General features: G+C 51.3%; 1 protein-coding gene and 1 long non-coding RNA gene across 12 annotated transcripts in view; one reads left to right on the top strand and one right to left on the bottom strand.

The window, feature by feature from the left end:
- The window catches only part of HABP2 (hyaluronan binding protein 2), a 31,426-nt gene extending 21,059 nt beyond the window's left edge, over positions 1-10,367 (bottom strand). Inside the window, exons 1-3 of one of the 3 annotated variants that reach the window (XM_084903567.1) lie at positions 10,196-10,274; positions 4,837-4,927; positions 1,734-1,770 (exon numbers count right to left, since the gene is read on the bottom strand). In XM_084903567.1, the coding sequence (XP_084759693.1) occupies positions 1,734-1,761 (28 nt within the window). In that variant the 5' untranslated portion in view covers positions 1,762-1,770; positions 4,837-4,927; positions 10,196-10,274. Of the gene's footprint in view, positions 1-1,733; positions 1,771-3,701; positions 3,984-4,836; positions 4,928-10,195 lie in introns of those variants that run through there. The other 2 variants (XM_084903566.1, XM_084903568.1) reach the window with 2 other exon arrangements.
- Positions 10,368-17,453: 7,086 nt separating this feature from the next.
- The window catches only part of LOC311632302, a 105,417-nt gene continuing 102,980 nt past the window's right edge, over positions 17,454-19,890 (top strand). For all 9 annotated transcript variants that reach the window (XR_014796756.1, XR_014796757.1, XR_014796758.1 and 6 more), the window contains exon 1: positions 17,454-17,713. This is a non-coding gene — a long non-coding RNA (uncharacterized lncRNA). The remainder of the gene's footprint in view (positions 17,714-19,890) is intronic.

Raw genomic sequence — 19,890 nt, 5'->3', positions numbered from 1 at the left:
GTGGCATCTGAAACCAAGTCTACCCAACTCCAAGACTGGGATGCCCCCTGAGGGCTTATGTTTCATGAACCCCCATGGGTTTGGCTTCCAGGAAGTAACACACACTGGAACATTTTCTGTAACCCGGGCTCCTGGTCCCTCGGCCCGGATCACCGTGGTCCAGACCCCAGGTCTTGGAAAAACTCCAGAGTCGCTGTGACGGAGGCTCTGCAGCTGCTCCGGTTAAAGAGCTTGCCAGATGTGTGGAACGGAATAAAAATCCCCGGAATGCCGTCCCCATTGGCGTCATCCATCACCGTGGCACAGCCAGTTCCTCCCGGGGCCTCCCTGAAACCCCGGCCCTGTCCATCTGCATTTGACGCTTCCAATCCTGCTGACAGGGCGAGCCCAGCGGAGACCCTCCCTGGCAGGCGGCGGGACAGCTGATGGATGGGCTCAGCCTGTGTCGCTGGGCAGAGCCGAGCCAGCTTTGAAGAGGCATTTCCGCAGGCCTGCTGGCTGTCGCGTCACCTGCTTTGGGGAGATGGGCAGAGCCTGAACCGTTTGATGGCCACCTCCCCTGCCATCCACTGGGCACCGTGGAATGGGCACCTTCTCCTCCAGCAAGACCCTGGCCACGCACTGTCTCCAGCAAGATCAACGTCAGAAGCAGCTTGCCCGTGGATGAGAGACGGCGATTCCCGGGCCATGTTGTGGTCCAAAGCCTGGGGGGACTCTGACAGGTTTCATCAAAGCACAGCCCCCTGTGACATTAACTCAGACACCAACCGGGGTGTCTTTCAAGCCTCAGCTGCCCTTTGCAGCGAGACTCAGCCCTGCATCCCACCCCGCTCCACGGCCAGAGGCTGACAGACACCTGAAGACAGACTCAGAAGCCCAGGGGTGGTGTGCCCCATGGTCCCTTCCTATACTCGCCACCCTGCCAGGAGCTCCTGGCAGAATTCTCACCGAGCCCAGCACCTCGGGATGTTAACCCCAACCCTCTCCACTCCAGGCTAAGTTGTTCTGTAGCCCGTGCTTACATACCCCCCGTGATGCGGAGCTCACTACATCTCACGAGCCCAACAGCCTATTCAGATTTCTGGACAACTCTGACGATGAGGATGTCTTTCCTGTTTCCAGGTCAAATCTGATCCTACAGACTCCACCCTGTTGGGTAAGAGTTTTGTGACCACCGTGAATAAATCCACTCCTTTTCGGTGGCCTCTGCTCAGTGGGGCCACGGCTCCCAGTGGTTCCTGTTGGTCACTGCACAGTCCAGAGCACCACAAGCCCACGGTCATGGTACACGTATGTCGCTTACAACCTTCCGGCAGAGGGCAGTCCAGTGTCATGAGGCCAAGACACCTCTTAATTCCCACAGGGTCCAGCTCATGGGTGAGGAGTGGGGCTGCTTTGCAAACACTTGGGGAGAGCGCGGTCCCTGGAGACTTTTATGGCCCTGTTTTGTCACTGGGGGACCCACAGTTCTGCCGATCTGTCCCTCGGACACCCAGGCCAGAGAAGCCCTTTTGCTGGTGCCTGAGCAGTTAGTGCTGAAGGCCCGGGAGGGGGCAACGGGTGGCTCTGGACCCTCCTTGGAGTCCACAGGTGGATGCTGGCCACATGTGGATGCGACACCTTTGGACCATTTGAACTCTGGGGTGGTGCCTACACTCCATGCCTGGCCACTCTTCCCCCCATTTCAGAGCCAGCCGGTAAGGGGTGGGAGCCCCCGAGATTAGCACACTCACCTGGGTCCAGGTCTGGGAACAGGGACATCAGGGAAAACTGGAAAACAAAGCGACACAGACAGAGCCAGGTGAGTGAGTCGCTGAGCCGCTGACGTGCCCTCCAGCAGGCCAGGCGGCCCCTGCTTCCTCACACGTATTCACCCGTACCCAGCACCGTGCTGGCACATGGCATTCCTCAGAGAGCTTGTGCGGGATAAATGATATTAACAGCTCCTCCTAGAATGCAATACCTACCAGAAAAAGAGAGCTTTCCTCATGTAGTCACTGGGATATTTCTTTCCACTTAAGTAAAGGGTCAATAACAAGGGCCCTTGGGCCAAACCCTGCAGTTGTGGTTTTTATCAATAAAGTTTTATTGGAACACACCAGGCCCATTTACTGACATGGTGCTAACGGCTGCTTTTGTGCTGCTGTGGAGTGCAGTTGTAACAGAGATAATACGGCACCAAGTATGCATCTGGCACTTCACAGACCGCATGTGCTGACTTCTGACTTAGAAAACAAGAGGTCTGTGGCCCCAAACGGTCCCCTTTGGGCCCCGATGGCCAGAAAGCTGGTCACCGTGATGCATCTTCTGGCGGCCCACGTCTATCTAGGCAGCACAGCTCTAACTTCGTTTTCAGTTCTGCTTTACTGTAGGCTTCCTTACCCATCTGGGGAACGAGGCAGATGCTAAATTAGGAAAGGAAGGTAAAAAGAAAGAACGCATCCCAACACGAGGTACCGAGGGCAGGACATCAGCAACCAGTGCCCTTGGCAGCAATGCCTGTCCTGCATGTACTCACAGGGAACATGCTTGTCATGCATGTACTCACATGGAACATGCCTGACCTGCATGTACATGCAGGGAACATGGAGGTACGGGTGGTGGGCTTGCCACGGAGCGGCTCACCAGGACTCTGCAAAAATGCCAACGCTGCATAACACAAAAGGATGGGAAGACTGCTCTTCACTGAATGAGACTAAAGAGACACAGCACCGAAATGCAGCGTGTGACCCTTGGTTGCATCCGAGAGCTTTAAAAACAGCCAGAAAAGACATTCTTGGAACAACTGGGAAATTTGAACATAGACTTCTGTGAGATAGTATCATTGTCTCGCTGTTGAATCTCTTGAGAGTGACAAGGGCATTGTGGTTCTGGGGGAAAGTGTTCTTGTTCTTAGGAGATGCTGAACTGTTAAGGGTGCGGTCTGCAATTTAGCTGCAAAGGACTTGGCACACCAAAGACAGAGTCATACACGAGAGAGCAAGAAAGAAAGCTACGTGGCACAATGTTCGTCGCTGCATCTACCTGGGCGAAGGGTATTCATTGCATGAGTCTTGCCACTTTCCTGGAGGTGTGAAAAGTTACAAAATAAAAGGTTGGGGAGGGGAAAGGAAGGCGCAAAAAGGAAGAGAGGCCGTCTGCTGCCTGGACTGTGCTTGGGTGATTGCCTCCCAGCCCCTCAGCCCTATTGCTGCAGGAGATGAGACAAGGGAGGGGTGGTTTGCTTGGCCGGGATGGCAGGTTGATAGTGGGAGGCTCGGCAGAGAAGGACAGGATCTGGTCCTGAGGGTGGTCTTGGGCCTGGGGTACTTGCAGGGGAGCATCTGGAGTTGACATCTCTGGGCTCGAGTGTCAGGGCAAGAGAGGACCCCAAGGATGAATGTATGCTGCACCCCATCACCCTCACCCTGTCGCAGCCAGTCAGCTCTGCCTTGGTCCTGGTCCTCCTCCAACTCCCCATCATGCATGTACTCACAGGGAACATCTTCCCTCCATCCAGCTTGTCTGGAGGGCAGGGCCTGCCCTCTCTGCCTGTCAGCCCTTCAGAGACAGATACCCCCTTGACTTCTCCTATTTGAGCTGAATAGTGTGGGCCTAGCCTGGCTGCCAGCAGTGCTGGGACGTGGGTGAGCCTGGAGGGAGGACTTCAGGGAGCATTCAAACTCAGGGCGCAGTATGGAAAGGCCCTCCCAGACCAGTACCTGGGCCAGGCAGAGTTCCACGTCTTAGTTCTAAACTGGAGCCTGAGGGACAGCCAGGTGCTGTGCTGCCCATGGCCAGCAGGTGGCAGACGTGCCCTTCCCAGGAGCTGGAACTGAACTGGAGCTGAGGGAAACCAAACAAAAAGAAAGCCCAGCAGGACCTTCCTGGACTGGGGTGGGGTGGGGGCTTCTGATCCCATGGCTCTCAGGGAGTCTGAAGCAGCTGCCGCCCAGCTGTGCAGCCTGCAGGTCAACGGGCCCACTCATTTTGTGCATCACCGGGTCCACCGTGGAGAGAGTCTATGGTGAAATGTGGCAAGCACCAGGCTGGACACTGGGGGGACCGTATGGGAAAGGTCAGGTCAGTAGCCAGTTATTTATGCCCTGGATCTGGATTCTGAACCTGACCTGGGTGATGGTGGGGGTGGGAGGGGGGAATGAATAGATGAAATATTTGTCTTCTTTCATTCCATTATCTTTAGTTCAGTTTCCCCACACAGAGACAAGGAAATATATGACCAAAGTCCTATTCCTGGAACTTGCAAGTCTGAGAAGGGCAGCACAAAGAAAGGAGAAGGAGAAGGAAGAGGAAGAGGAGGAGAAAGAAGAGGAAGAGGAGAAGAAAGAGGAGGAGGAGGAGGAGGAGGAGGAGGAGGAGGAGGAGGAGGGGGAGGAGGAGGAGGAGGAGAAGAAGGAGGAAGCAACTATGATCTCACTTTGACTGATCTGACAGGGTGCCAAGGACTGTGCTAGATGTTTCACATGGATTCTGTCTCACTGATTGCACACAATACTGATCAGTGAGGCACTGCGATCATGTCCATTTTAGAGGTCAGAAAATGGCTCAGATCATCGGCCTGTGGACCAAAGGGTCCTGGGTTCGAGTCAGGCCAAGGACACATACCTTGGTTGAAGGCTCCTCCCTGGCCTGGGCCCTGGGCAGGGTGCATGCAGAAGGCAACCAATCGATGTGTTTCTCTCACATCAATGCTTCTCTCTGTTTTTCCCTCTCTCTTCCACTCTCCCTGAAAATCAATGGGAAAATATCCTCAGGTAAGGATTTAAAAAAGAGAGTAAGAAAGAAAGAAAGAAAGAAAACAGGTTGGCAGAGATTGAGTTAGCCAAAGTAACTCACTAATAGATGCTGGAGCCGAGATCAAATGGAGCCAGGTGTACACTGGAGCCCTCAGTCATAACCTCCATTGCTGAACGGACCATGTGAGCCCCTGTCGTAATGAAAGGATGGAGGAGAAGCAGACAGAAGCGCTCCCTAACCCTGAGAGAGAGGGTGCTGAGCCAGGGTAAGGGATTGGGCCCATGTTCTCTGAAAGCTTTGTGAGAGGCCTGTCCAGATGAGCCCAGGCCTGGCCAGTCACGGAGAGGGCCATTAGGTGCTGGTGAAAGCTGGGGAGTGAATGAGTCTGGGGCTTGGCACGTGAACACAGGCCCCCACATTAACCTCCTGGGCCTATCGGCCTCAGCAAACATCCTGGGGGCTCAGGAAAGCACCTGCCTGCTGCTGGGGACCAAGTGCACCCCTAAAGCTGTCCTCAGGCCTGTGCTCCCCATGGTGTGGGACCCAAACTGATTTGGCTCCTGGTCAGGCTGTGACATAACATCCAAATACAAGTGAAAAAGTCATTTCCTTCTCGATTTTAGTGTCAACCCTTCCTATCCCATCACAAAGTGACTCGGGGGTGGGGTGGAAAGTAGGGGTGCTGATACATTTCTATTGTCTCCCTCTCGCTAATCTCCCCTTCTACCAAGGAGAAAGCAGGCTGCAGGCTCTGAGCGTGCGTGAGCGCTGCAGCCAGTTAGAGCTCAATGACACCCTTTTGTTTTCTTTGATTTTTTTTCCATCTATAGTTGTGGCGATTTCCTTTTTAAAAAAATGCATCTATTTAGCTGGAGAAAAGGTGAGTCTGTTTTAACAAAAGTATGAGAGACTAGTCTGGGCTTTGACAAGATTTCTGAAGGTGGTCTCATGCATGATTAAAAGTTGGAAAGCACTGGCACTGACTGGCTAGCTGTCTGGAAGACTGGATCTGTCCAGGAAAAAAAGAAAAGCTTCAGGGACTGTGGATGGAGCCAGTAGGGGGAGTAACCTGAGCTCTTGCCTGAAGCGGGAGACTCAGGCCCCGGCCCTCTGACACCTTTCACACCACCTCGGACCGGCTCATTTGTTTCTGGGTAGCTCCTGGCATGGCAGCCTCCAGCGCAAGCATGGGCACACGCATGGCACTTGGCATCGGGCAGACCTGGGTTTGAATCCCAGCTTGGGCAGATTCTTTAACTCCTCTGGAGCTTGGTTTCCGTTCTGTGGAATGAGAGTGGCCGTGGTCCCTGCCTCATGTTGCTGCTGGAGGCTTTAATGACATAGTAAGCCCACAGCACATAATAGCTGATAAATAGTTGCTCTTAGGACTGTGGTGATGACTAGTAGCCACTGTTGTCAGTGATTGGAATTCTTGACATTTTTATTTATGGATTTTTTGCAATGGTGGAGCCACCGAGAAAAGCTCACTCGGCACAGGCTCTTCTGGAACTAGTTTGTCGGGTCACTGTCACGTCACACAAACCTCCTGCCCCCCTTTATTTAAAACCTGGGATCTTGGCCAGCCAACCTTGTTATATTAATTATGAAGAAAAAGCATGTTTTATTTAAAATCCCGGCTGCCGAATATTCTGCCACGCTGCTTCCCTGTGACAGCAGAACGGCTTTCGCATTTAGCGGACCCTAATGAATTTAAAATGTCACTGTATCTGGGCCTAGATACACATGCGACTCCTGAGACCTGGTTTCCCTATGTCCCAGGCTACACTGCCAAAGCTAACGAGGCAGGCTCGTGCTTAAAATCAGTTAAAAAAAAATCGATAAGCAGGTGCCATGTGAGTCGGGCCCTCCCTTTGCCTTAAGATGGTGGGTTATGGCAAGAGGGAGGGCTGTCCCCTAAACCTGCAAGAGACTGGCATTCTAGAGCATTGGGGCTTGGAAAAGAGGTACTCGCACCTGCCCATCCAAGGCCTGCTTCGTCCCGAGGGCCACAAAGATTTGGGTACTTGAATTAATCAGCGGCTGAACCTCTTACTTGACCATCCAACATGGATCCCAGGACTTCAACACCACGCCAACTGGAGAAAGCCAAACATCACACCATCTCACTTATTCATGGAACCTAACTATCAAAATGAACTGACCAACAAAATAAGACCCGAAGCAGGGAGGCATGGAACAGACTGACATACCTCAATGTGAGGGTTTGGGGGGACAAGAAGAGATAAACCAAAGAACTTATACACTTACTAGAGGCCCAGTACATGAATTTGTGCACGGGTAGGATCTGGCTGGCCTGCCCCTATCAGGGCCGGGCTAGCCAGGGGGAGGGGATGTGGGAGGTTGGCTGGCCAAGCCCATCCCTGGTCGAACTTCAGGTCGAGGGAAAAATTTGCATATTAGTCTTTTATTTTATAGGATATGCATAACCCATGGACACGAGCAATAGGGTGGTGAAGACCTAGGCGGGGGCATCAGAGCTGAAAAGGGTTAAGGGGGGAGGATGGAAAATATCTGTAAAATTATCAGGGCTGTGCTAGGACAGGTGTTCAACACTGACCGGTGAAGATAACCAAATCTAGGCCAGACAGGGAAGGCCCTCTGAATGGGCCCTGGTGCCCACGGCAGTGATGTTTGCCCTATACCTCTTTGGATGGCAGATATTTGAATAAACATTTATGCTAAAGATGAGTCAGAGGCGTCATCATGAGATTTGCTGCATGATCTGAGTTCATGGGAGAGATCGAGGTGTCTTTCCACAGGTAACAATCACAGGCCCTGTGACCACGTTTCTTTAAATTTTCAGAGGTCTGCTGAGTCCTGCCAACAAGTGCCCTGGTCTAAGAGCCTCCTGTCTCTCCAGGAAGGACCACGACCCTGGAGCAATCTCATCTGGAGCTGGGGTCCAGGCCAGAGAGCTTGTCCAGACAGAGGGAAACCACCGTAGTCCCAAACTCAGCTCAGCCACTTCCCAGCCATGTGGCTGGAAGCAGAGCCACCACCTCCTTAACTGTAGAGTTAGTACCTGCAGCCCTAACCATTTTGGCTCAGTGGATAGAGCGTCAGCCTGCAGACTGAAGGGCCCCAGGTTTAATTCCGGTCAAGGTCATATACCTTGGTTGCGGGCACATCCCCAGTAGGGGGCGTGCAGGAGGCAGCTGATCAATGTTTCTCTCTCATGGATGTTTCTAACTATGCTTCTCCCTTCCTGACTGTAAAAAAATCAATAAAAATATATTTTAAAAAATATTAGTACCTACGTCTCAGGGTCCTTCCAGAGGTAAATGGTACATGGGGAGCACAGAGCCTGGCACCCAGGATTTCCCACAAAATGGTAGCAGGTGGCTATTATTTTTAGCTCCATGGGGCAGGCCAGGCCGCCCAGCCCATCTGCTAAGTAGCTGCTCCCCCTTGTGAGCCCCTCCCCACCCCGAACTCTCCAAAGCATCTGAGCCACTTGGCCACCTTCCCCTGGATGTCTGTGTCCTGGCTTGTGGAACGCAAGCCACCTGCCTGGCTCACATCTGGGGTAAGAACCATTCCAAAGCCCGAGTCCTCTCCTTGGAATTGACTAAGCTCATTGCCTGAAGGCTAGCTCTCGCATTTTCTCTTTCATCCATTATTGACTTACAATTTCATCGCTCATGCTAAACATTCACTGGGGCTTGCAAAAAAAAAAAAAAAAAAAAAAAGGATTTTTGGGGACCATTATCTTTTTGTGAACTTCAAACAGACTGTATTAACTTGCCTCCTCGCCTACAAACTTTTTAGGATTTAATTCTTTCTGATGGGCCCTTTCTCTGGACCCCTGTGGGCCTCTGATAATTTCTACTGCTTTTCTGTAGACCTGGGCGATATTTCTGCCTGGTTCTGGCCCCAGACATCCCACGAGCAATCAGGATGGAGGGGGCTTGATAACAACGTGCCGTTTGCGGCCGGCCACACCACTCCCGGGAATTGGCACTGGGAAATAAGCTCTAGGAGAGCCGCTTGGCAGCCTAAGACGGGGTAGAGGGAGACTCTGAGTACCGTTTGCCGAAAGGGGAGCCGTTTGTTTTTAAAGCATGTTAATCAGAAAACCTGGAATTTAATCTGTTTCCTGCAGGAAAAGGCCCTAGGAAGGAAAATGGGGAATAAAATGCAAAGGTATTTAATGAGATAAAGAGGTTATGGTTGTTATTCAGTTCCCATAACCTGCTCGTTCTCTGCCCCTCCCCCAGGAAAGGGGAGCCTTTTCTGATTTTTATAGACGACTTGTGTCCTTTCTGGAAATGTTAAGGGAAAAGAGCTAGCGGTTCGTGAAGGCCAAGGGCGTCGCCTCCTTCCATCCATCCTGACCCTCCCTGAGTTTGTGAGAGATGATCACTGGGTTGGCAGTACAGGAAACGGAGGCTCAGAGACATCGTACTTGCCCAACATACCGAAGCTAGAATGTGGCAAATCTGCCATTCCAAGCCTGGCTCCACCGCCCGCCCTCAGGCCGCCAGCCTGGAACTCCAGGAGGCTCTCTGTGTGCCGACTGACCACTCACATGCTGACCAACCACTCATGTGCCCACTCATGTGGTCCACGCCTGGACCACCAGGGCAGGCAGCGGGAGCAGCACTTCCACAGCTCATCCATCTGCTCCCAAATGTCTCGAGTTCCCCATGCGAGACCCCCTTTCCTCCCTGGCTCACCACAACCTCCGTGGGCCCTGCTCACTATACATCACTCTGGTCACGGTCACAGGGTAAGGGGAAAAGCAATACACTGTCTCCAAATCTAACCCGTGTGAGTCAGCCTGCTGCCGGGCTCACTGGCGGCCCGCAGGATTCTCCTCCAGGGCCAAAGCACAGGGATTCTTACCCTGGTGTCACACACAGGGCTGGGAACCTGGGTGTGCCAGCATGCACAGAGAAGGACTTTACAGCTTGCCTTGGCTTCTTTTTTTTTTTTAATTTATTTTCATTGATTTCAGAGAGGAAGGAAGAGAGAGGTAGAGACATCAATGATGAGAGAGAATCATCGACCCGCTGCCTCCTGCACGCCCTCCACTGGGGATCGAGCCTGCAACCCCGGGCACGTGCCCTGACCTGGAATCGAACTGGTGACCTCTTGGTTTCTGGGTTGATGCTCAGCCACTCAGCCATACCCTGCTGGGCTCCTTGGCTTCTTAAAGAGGGTCTGTGGTCTGTGCCAGGTCATGACCCATGACCTTAGCAGAATTTCTTACCCCGTCCCTGTCTTTGGGGACAGTTCCAAGAGAGCTCAAGTCATTTGCACGGTTTTATGGGATTTGGTGCTCAACAAAACCATCCCAGGCCTGCCTCACCCCTGGCCATCGGGATGCATTGGACCTGACAACACCAGGCTTTCTGGTCGCTCCTGGCCCAGCTGGCTTGGTCTTCCTACCAAGCTCAGAGTCTGTCCACCACGGGCATTTGAGAAGAACACTTACCCCGAGGGCCGTCTCTCCCGCCAGAGCCAGAAGCAGCAGGACCCGGAGATCAGACATTCCGGCAGACGTCTTTGCGGCTTAGGGACTCCCGTTTTGCTCTAAATTAAATTTCTTTCCGTGCCTTTACGGGGGGAAGATGTCCGTCCCCAAGGATTCAGGAACAAATGAAGAGGATGCAAATTATTAACTAGGCATCAGATACTGTTTAATGTTTAATGTTTTGCAAACCAACTAGCTTGATTAAACAAATGGTGACTTTGGGGCTGGGCTGAGTCATAGGGTGGTTTCTTTTCTGGGAGGAAGTCTCCAAAAAAGGGGGCCGAGACAAGAAGTCCCCGGCTGCTGGCTGCAACTGGCAGGGTGGGCTGAGGGTGGGGGTGGGAGATGGGAGGTGGCGTAGCCCAGTGTTCAGTGCGGGACGGTTAATAGCATCCCAGCGGCGGGACCAGAGCCCCAGGTGACCGGAAGTTTCTGCCGCCGGCCTCTGACATTGCGGATTCGCACAGAATGTGAATCGAGTTCTGATTCATCAAATCTCAAACAGAAGTAAAGCACGAACAAGCTCCTAATAACATCACGCTTTACATTCATGAAAGATAAATGAAAGGATGCAAAACTGCTATTGACAAACATTGATTCTGGGCCCTTTGAAGCGTTGCCCGCAGTTGCTTGTTGGCTTCAAAAGTTTTCTTTCCAATTTCATTACATAAGGTTTTTACTTTTTAATTACTTTTTCCCCCTCATTGGACTCTTTCTTTGATCAAGGTGTATGGGGGGAGGGAGGAGACCCATGATGCTCATGTTTGGGGCCAATTGTTCCCCATGTTCTTTATGTAGCTACATGACATAGGAAGGACTATATAAAACAACAGTTACCCATTAAGCGTGGGTTCTCCTGGACACAGTCGCTCTCTTTAATAAGCATGCCTTCAGCCCCTGTAAATGCCTGATTGCCCACAGTCACTTAGGCAAAGGCTCCAGACATCCTGCTACCCGAGTCCTAAATCCGGGTTCTGAACCCAGCTGCAACCTAGGCAGGCGCTTTCCTGGGCCTCCCGCTCGCCCATCTGCAATCCTCTTTGGCCCACACCCTCCGGTGCTCAGCGGCTGCTTCCACCTTTGGAAGCCAGGTTGCTGGCCATGGAGGGCCCATGGGATCCATTCCAGGAGAAGCCCAAAGTCCGTGCCCCGGCCACCTGGTGGCCCTTGAAGGACAAACCAAGTCCTGACATCTCACCTTCTAAAGGACCCCTAATTTGTCTTCTTTTCTCCACTTCTTTTGTCTCCACCCTATCTTAGGCAGCCATCCACTCACCCCTGGTCAACATTCTCTTCTCTGGAAAGGTTTTTTCTAATCTCATCCTATTTTTACCCCGATCCTTACTCCAACCTTCACTCAGTCCTTCACTCTAATCCTCATCACTCTTTAGCAAGGTGATTCAGTGAACTCACCTAGTTAATGTGTTTTCCAAATCCTGGCCCAAACATTTCCTCCGAGGCCTTGCATCTTCATTGCACCATCGCAATTGCATACTCATTGCTGCTTCATTAATGTCTGTTCCCCCATACCCCCCCCAAAAAAACAAACAAACAAACAAACAAACAAACAAAAAGCTCATGAGGGCAGGCACTCTGGTTCACCATTGAAATCCTGGTACAGAGGCCTGGCATTCACCTGGCCCATGGTGGGTGCTCAATAAATATATATCTTTAAGAAAAAAAAATTCTCACCTGAGGACAAGCTTAGAGAGATGAAGGAGAGAGAGAGAGAGAGAGAGAGAGAGAGAGAGAGAGAGAGAGAGAGAGAGAGAGAGGAACATCAATGTGAGAGAAGAACATTAGTTGCCCTCCATATGTGCCCTGGCTGGGGATTGTACCCAACACCCAAGTATGTGCCCTGACTGGGAATCAAACCAGCAACCTTTCAGTGTACAGGATGACCGCCTGAATAACTATATCTTAACATTGAGGATGGATCACAAGAATTCTCGTGTTTTCAAATTACACAGTGTTTTACAAAGTATCATACTCTAAAAAGATATTTGCTTGTGAGAACATGGAGTAAATAACTTCAAAATGCAATGGGTATTTAATTTTAAGGCGTTTTTTGTACTCATTCAATAGAAACTTACCTGTTCACTGAGTAAAGCTAGCAATAAAACTACTGGGCCCATGAATGATAAAGGACTGTTAAGTGAATACCTGCTTCATGAGAGTGACAGTGCTATACTTTATAACGAGGACACCTAAGTTAGCATAGCCAACTCAACGTGAAAAGAAAACCTGAAAGTATTTGTGAAAATTTTTAAGCAACCTCTAGTTATTGATGAACACGACCTCAATCTACATCAGATATTTGCCAGTGACCTGCTGTGAGCCAGGCCTTGGCAGTGCAGGGTCGGAGGAGGGGGAGAGGGGCTTGCTATTGAGGACCACGGGGTCTGGGTTAGGGGGAGGTAGGCAGACAATGAAAAAAAAGTAAATAAGCTAATTTTTAAAATATGTTTTTATTGATTTCAGAGAGGAAGGGAGAGAGAGATAGAAACATCAATGGTGAGTGAATCATTGATTAGCTGCTACCTGCCCCCTCCCCCAGGGATTCGAGCCTGCAACCCCGGCATATGCCCTGACCGGGAATCGAATTATGACCTCCTGGATTACAGGTCGATGCTCAACCACTGAGCCATGCCAGCCTGGCTAAACAGGTTAATTTTAGCTCGTGATAGCTAAGAAAAAGAATGAAAGGAGGTGACGGGACAGAAGTCCCTGTGGGTGGGAGGTTTCTGTAGGCTAACAGGTGGTGATAACGGTGATGGTGGCTGATGGGTCACAGGTGTGGTCTGACACCGTTGTGGTTCTCTGATCGCAGAGCAAGAGCCCAAAAGGCCACGTGCATGAGGAGCTCACTGTTGTTCACGTGCAAAGCTGGAGCCTTTGTAACATGACACAGACGGTGGATAGGAGAAACGGAAGTCCAGGCAGGTCTGAGCCCTGACTTGCTCACGTGACTTCCGCGTCTCTGTCCCTTCTCGGCCCTGGGTGAACTGGCCACCTTCTCGCAGCGGAGAGCGTCCCAGAAGCGTTTCTTCCCGGGCGATGGTGAAGTGAGCAGGGTGAGTGGGCTGTGCACCTTTTTCAATCCGGATTAATTTCCCTGACACGTAATCTTCTCTCCATGACAAGGAGAAGCTGCTCTTTGTGTAATAACCTCAGGCCTCCCGCCCATTGTCTCTTATTTCCCCAACGTTTTGTTATCACCACGGGGTGAACTGAATACATTTCTGCAGGTAGCCTGGAAGGGGAGAATTCTCTAAAAGATACTTAATCCTTTCCGTTTAGGAGGACAAAGGAGCGAGTTTATCAGGGAATGTGTCTTTATCTGGGGAGCCGGACCAACCCTACCTGCAGCTTCTGATGTTTCATTTCAAGCACAGAGCCTTGCACCCTCATCCCGGTGGGGGTTTCAGGTAGCAGCCCCTCAGTCCACTCCCTCAGCTCCGAGGGACCCTTTCTCACGTGCTGGGCTCTGTGGAGGGAGCCCCTGCCTGCCTCAGTGACCCCCGGACTCCGCTCCTGCAGTGCTGACTCCTTCACCCCAAGAAAAGGCCTCCTCACCGGGCCAGCGCCAGCCCCGCACGCTGATGTCCAGGTTAGAGAGTGTTTCTGTTCAGCTTCACCGCCTGGGCCTCAGCCCACCTGTTTCCTGTTAATGCACTTCCTCGGGGGGTAACAGTCCTCCGGGGCCTTCAGCGCAGGAGGCAGGGGGAAGAGGGCCCCCAAACAGCAGCCTGGACTCCAACAGACCTGGGGAGAGTCCCAGCTCTGCCCCCCTCCATGCTGTGTGACTTTGGGCAGGTCGCTGGCGGTCTCTAGGCCTCAGTTTCCTGGCCTACAAAATAGGAGTCATACCATTCCCACTTGGTGGCATTCATTACTGAGAGGTGCACGTGTGCACGTGAAAGGGAGGTGCTGGGTCAACTACTGAGCCACGCCAGCCTGGCTAAACAGGTTAATTTTAGCTCATGATAGCTAAGAAAAGGAATGAAAGGTTAGGTAGAGAGCATCCTTGGCAGACACACAGGCCTTGATCTCCATAAAGTCTTTTTATGGGATGGCACTTCCTGTGCCCCAGACCCTCAGAGAGGCAAGGGCGTTGTGCTCAGTGATCCCCACCCTGGGAAAGGAATGACTGCCTTTTTGGTGGGGGTGCCTATCTCATTTGTTCTTTCTAGGACAGGGGCCAGCAAACGTTTTCTAGAAAGGGCCAGACAATGAAAATTGTAGTTTCTTTCCTGACCATCCAGTTTCTGCTGTGACCACTGAGTCCCGCCATTGTAACACAGAAGCAGCCACAAGCAATACTTAGGCTGACGGCAATTGTTCATACCATACAATAGGTGCCTATGTGCATTGGGACATATTGGCTGTGTTCCAATCAGTTCGTATTTTTGAGAAGGTCATGATTTGTGCACCAGTGATACATGGGCAGCCAGAGCCTCGCACATGGTGGTGAGAGGTGGGAGGGGGGTGGGAGGGGGAGTCCCTGGGAAACAATGGAGACACATTGGAAACCATGGGAGGGGACCCTGGCCTGATGACACGCAGCTGCCCTCAGAGGGTTTACCCAGAAATTATGCTGCCCACGTGCCACGGGGGCTGGGCCTGTGTACTGGGATCTCTGCCTTTGGATATGGGCTACCCCGTGGGTAGAAGTCTGTGCCAGGCAACTCTGGTGAAGGGTTAGTTTCAGAGAGGAACTCAGCTGCCAACACCCAGCAGCTGAGAGGAAGGGGCCTCGTATGTGAGAGGGGATCTGGTGGTACCCACCCCCTCTCTTACCCTCAGCATCCACTGCTACTGTTAACTTGAAATGTCCATGCCTTGATCCAAATATCCAATTCAGGAAATCAAACTGGCTCAGCCAGTATTTAAATGAGTATGTCTCATCGATCCTCCTGGTCCTCAGAAGCTGGTGATAGCAGGTGCTCAGGAAATGCCAGCTGGAGTCCGGGAGGATGGCTACCCTCCTTCAGGCCTCTCCGTCTTAGAAAATGGCACCACTTCACAGGTGGCTTTCAATTGGAAATCTGGAAACCACCACAGGCCTCCTCTCCCTCCCCAAACCCAAATCATCAGCACGTTTCTCCCTCCAGAATGCATCTCAGATCCTTCCAGCACCTTCCACCTCGGCTGCCCCCATCCTACTTTAAGCCCACACCATCTCCTCCTGCCCACCCTCCTGCCAGAGCCCCTCTGCCTGTGTCTATTCCTGCCTCCTATCAAATCCATTCGGCACCACCCAGTAGCATAAAAGTCTTTCATATTTTCCTTTTGCACGCAGACTACGTTCCCTGCTTAATCTGGCTTCTGCTTGCTTCTTCAACTTCGTCATGGGCTCTTCCCGGGCATGTAGTGTTTAAGTAAGACCAGGGACCTGGCCCGTCTTGCTCATGGCCATCTCTAGCTCAGAGCCTGGTATGGGATGTCAATAAGTATTTGTTGGATGGCTGGATGGATGAAAAGACGGATCAAGGGACAGTGAGCAACCACGTTTGGTCCGATGACTGAAGTCTCTCTCTTAGCAAGGGCTCCCAGCCAAGCCATGAACTCCAAATTCAGAGATGCTTCCCTCTTGCCCAAATGAATCCCGGTCTTTGGTCACCGGTGCCTCTGGCTCCTGCGAGCTATGAGGTTTGGAAAGGTGTGCGAACCCCAGGCGCAGTACAACTGTGTAAGCTCCACATGCTGCCCAGCCCAGTGTGAATCACACACCTCAGGATCTTCACGCAATCATTGATCTGCCCATTTGTACATCTTTCCTTCCTTTAATCTTTCAGTGGGGTTTCCATCTTCCCTCTCGCATGTTAAACTCTCTGTTCCGTGGTTGTCTGTGTCAGGGAATGCATTTTTCTCCCCCTGATCTCTCCCATCCCATCAATCAGTTTCACAGCAACACACGGCCGCCCCCCTTGGATCTTCAGCCTCACAAAGAACTATCACCTGCGCTGTGTGATGTTTCCTGTTCTAAGTGCATCTTTGATTTATTAAACATTTTGGAATAAAAACTCTGCATATGGTTTGCATGTTGGCTAGTCCCCCTCCCCCTCCTTTCAGTGCAGTAGAAAACTTGAAAGAGAGGAGGGATCTTGAGATGTGGGTATCTCTTTCTGTCTGGACTTGTCAGCTTTCTGAGCAGAGTGTGCTCTGCTATTTTTCAAAGCCTTTTCTCTTCGGGGAAAGCAGGTCCTTGCTGAGGTCAGTGCTGAGCCTCTCGCACCTCTCTACTGGTAAAATGTACTTCCAGCCACTTCCTGACATCAACACCTTTCCGAAGTACATTTGCTTGCTACCTCTGCAATGTGGTGGCAAGAGCCTAGGTTGGAGCCTCTAATAAAGCCATTTAGTTGCTGTGTGATTTGGAGCAAGTTGCTTGACTTCTCTGAGCCTGTCTTGAATAATTTTGGCGTGGATTCAATGAGAAGGTATGTGGAAGTACATGGCACACAGAATGTACTTGATTTGTGTTATCTTTTCTCCTTTTTCTATTCTATTTCTTGGCTTTAATTTATTATGAAAATGACAGCTCCCTCCAAATTGGCATGATAAACAGTGAAGCGAGTTTTTATAAAAGAAGTTAGATTAGAGTGGAAACAAAATAATACAGAGCTGTGCAACTTCTCTCCTTGAGTCATGCCTTCTTTCACTCATTTTAGGAGTGTGTGTGTGTCGGGGGGAGGGGGGGCCACTATGACACCCCAAGATGCATAAGAGATTCTGTCTTTGTCAAGGGAAAATCACAAGTTAAATCAGGTGGAACAGGCCACATCTGGCGCAGAATTTGAGAAGAGGAAGTCAGGATGGTGTGGCCACAGGCTACACGTGGTGTCTGAAGGTCGGGATTGGGTTCTAGCTCCTTCTCGGCCAGTTCGATACTCCTGGGCAAATGTGAAACTCCCCTGGGTCCCTGTTTTGCCAAATTGTAAAATCAGCTCGTTTGACCCACTCCTCCCACGCCGTGGTGGAAGGCTGGAATACTTCCAGAACACAACGCCCTCCTGAACGAAAGGGCTGACTGTTCTCCTGACCCTGCCAATCGCCCTCTTTCCTGAGCTGTAGAATATCGATCGGTGTATATCGATTGGTGTGCTGTCACCTGCCTTGCACCTAGCAGCCATTTCTGCAATTGTTTGTGCAACCCTACTTATCAGTTGACCTGGGGCAGGTGCTCTGGCTGGCATAGTCCCCTTCGCCAGAGCTCAGTTACTCCTCTGACCCGCCGGGGTCTGTGGATGGGCTCCGTGCAGCCCCCAGGCCTGCCCAACCCCCGAGGAAGGGGTCCTTGCAAAGGATGCATGTGAGTGCGTCAGTCTGTGCACCTCCGTCTTTCTCTTCTGTCCCATAGCTCCGCCCTCACCGCCGTGCTGCGGCTCAGGCTGTCAACATCCCTGCCCGCCTGGATCTCCGCAGTAGCCTCCAGCTTCTCAGCTCTGCCTTCATTTCCAGACTTCCCAGTGCCAGGTGAGCTATCTTATTTATATATATTTATATTGATTTCGGAGAGGAAGAGAAAGGGAGAGAGAGATAGAAGCATCAATGATGAGAAAGAATCATTGCTCAGCTGCCTCCTGCATGCCCCCTACTGGGGATCCAGCCCTCAACCCGAACATGTGCTCTGATCGGGAATCGAATCTTGACCTCTTGGTTCATAGGTCGATGTTCAACCACAGAGCCATGTGGGCTGGGCAGGTGAGCCATCTTCTAAAATGTCAATGTGGTTGTGTCACTCATTGGCTTAAACATCATCCTCGGTGCCTTACTGCCTACAGGACAAAGTCCAGACTGATTATAGGAGACCCTGCTGAGCGGACCCTAGCATCTTTTGTTTTTCTCCTCTCCCCTTCCACTCTATTCCCAACCACCATACACTCACCCTCCCCGCCAGGCACAGGCCTGCGGATGCCTTCACTTATTTACACTCATGGTTCCTCTGCCAGGAAGTCTTCTCCTCCCTCTGGTTCTTGGAAGACTCGCTCTTTCTCTTTCAAACCTCAGGTCAAAAGTCCTCCTGGGTAAAGCTTTCTTCCCCTAGGACTCGGAATCCACTCTCTACCCTGAGGACTCCCCTGGCACCTTGAACATGTATGGCTTTAGGACCTTGGCATGTCATACCTGGGGACACTTTGAGGCAGAGATTGTAATTCTGTCCTTGCTGTGTCTCCAGCACACAGTAGGGGCTCAGTATCTGTTTGCTGGAGGAGTGGATATGTACACATCACCTTAGGGGCATCTGAAATAATAGGGATTGGGGAGTGGGGAGAGGAAGGAGAAAGAGGGACAAAGCAGCTTGGAAACAAGTGGTGGCGCCCCTGGAGGTGATAGGCCCCCACACATAGTTTGAGGCTGTTCCTAGGATATCCTTGGGGCTAAGTAAATAGAAGCAACAGGAACAGCAAGTAAGTAAAGGGAGCGTTTGTCAATGTGTTTGTCAATGGACCCTCGGGAATTGATTCTTGCTGAAACTGGCCACCTTTGCCTGTCAATACTTAGGGATCCGCGTGTGCTGGCTCCAGCCTGACCCTTCCCACTGGCTCCACAGGAAACAATTAGGGGTCTGGAGGACGGGGGTTCAACTATAAATTTAGTCAATTCCCCATTCCGCACACAGGGTGTGGCGTGCGAGGGCTGGTTCATACTGGGTTGAAAGAGCTGTTGTCTGTGCCCCACCTCCCCAAACTGTTCATACGTTACCTTCTACGGCAAAAGGGACTTTGCAGATGTGGTTAAGGATTTGGACCTTAAGATGAAAGGGTTGTCTTGGATTATATGGGTGGACCCAATTTCTTAAAGACACAAATGCTTAAAGGCAGATGATTTTTCCTTGCTGGGTCAGAGGGATGAGGCTAAAGCAAGAGGAGAGACTTACGGTGTCAGAGAGACTAAACTTTGAAGATGGAGAAAGAGGGCTGTGAGTTGAGAATTGGGAAAGCCTCTAGAAGCTGGAAATGGTCCCCAGCGCAGCCAGCAGGAAGACAACCCTGCAGACGCCTTGATTTTAGCCCACGGAGACCCAGAAAACTAGACCCGAGGAACTAGAAAAGAATAAGTTCATGTTGCTTACGCCACTAAGTATATAATTGTATGGCAGCAATTTAAAACTAATACAGAGTCTACAATCTAGTTGCTAAAGACAATGTAGGGGAAATGTCAAGAGCAGAGGCTCCGTGGTAGGAGGGGCGATGCATTCTCAAGGAACTGAAAGTGAGAAGCTACTTATCTGCACGGAGGCCTCACGTGGAAGCAAAGCAGGAAGTAACCTTGGGAGGACAGATGGGCTCCGTGTGGCCTCAGGGGAACCGGTGGCAAGTGTGAGGACAGAAGTGATGACAGGAACAAGCTAACGAGTCTAGGGCTACAGTGGATAATCTGCAAGGAGTGGAATGGGAAGATGTAAGGAAAATAGCCCGAGGATGGTGAGGGAAGGTAATTAACACTTAGCTTCAGGGTGGGGAGCACTAGGGGGTGGTGGAGACTGTGGTGAACTGGGGCAACCCCATCCAGCAGTCAGCATCCTGGCCCTGCAGGAATGTGGGCCCTGTGGCCATAGAGGCTTTTTTAAGAGAAGCCAGACATCCCGAATTCTTTCTATTTCTAAACATTAACTATATCATTGATTCTTTTAACCTGTGAGGGTCACC

The sequence above is a fragment of the Pipistrellus hanaki genome (assembly GCF_964339955.1).
Source record: "Pipistrellus hanaki genome assembly, chromosome: 14".
Classification (NCBI taxonomy): domain Eukaryota; kingdom Metazoa; phylum Chordata; class Mammalia; order Chiroptera; family Vespertilionidae; genus Pipistrellus; species Pipistrellus hanaki.
Note: the sequence above shows the minus strand (reverse complement) of the source record. Positions and strands in the feature narration are given on the sequence as shown.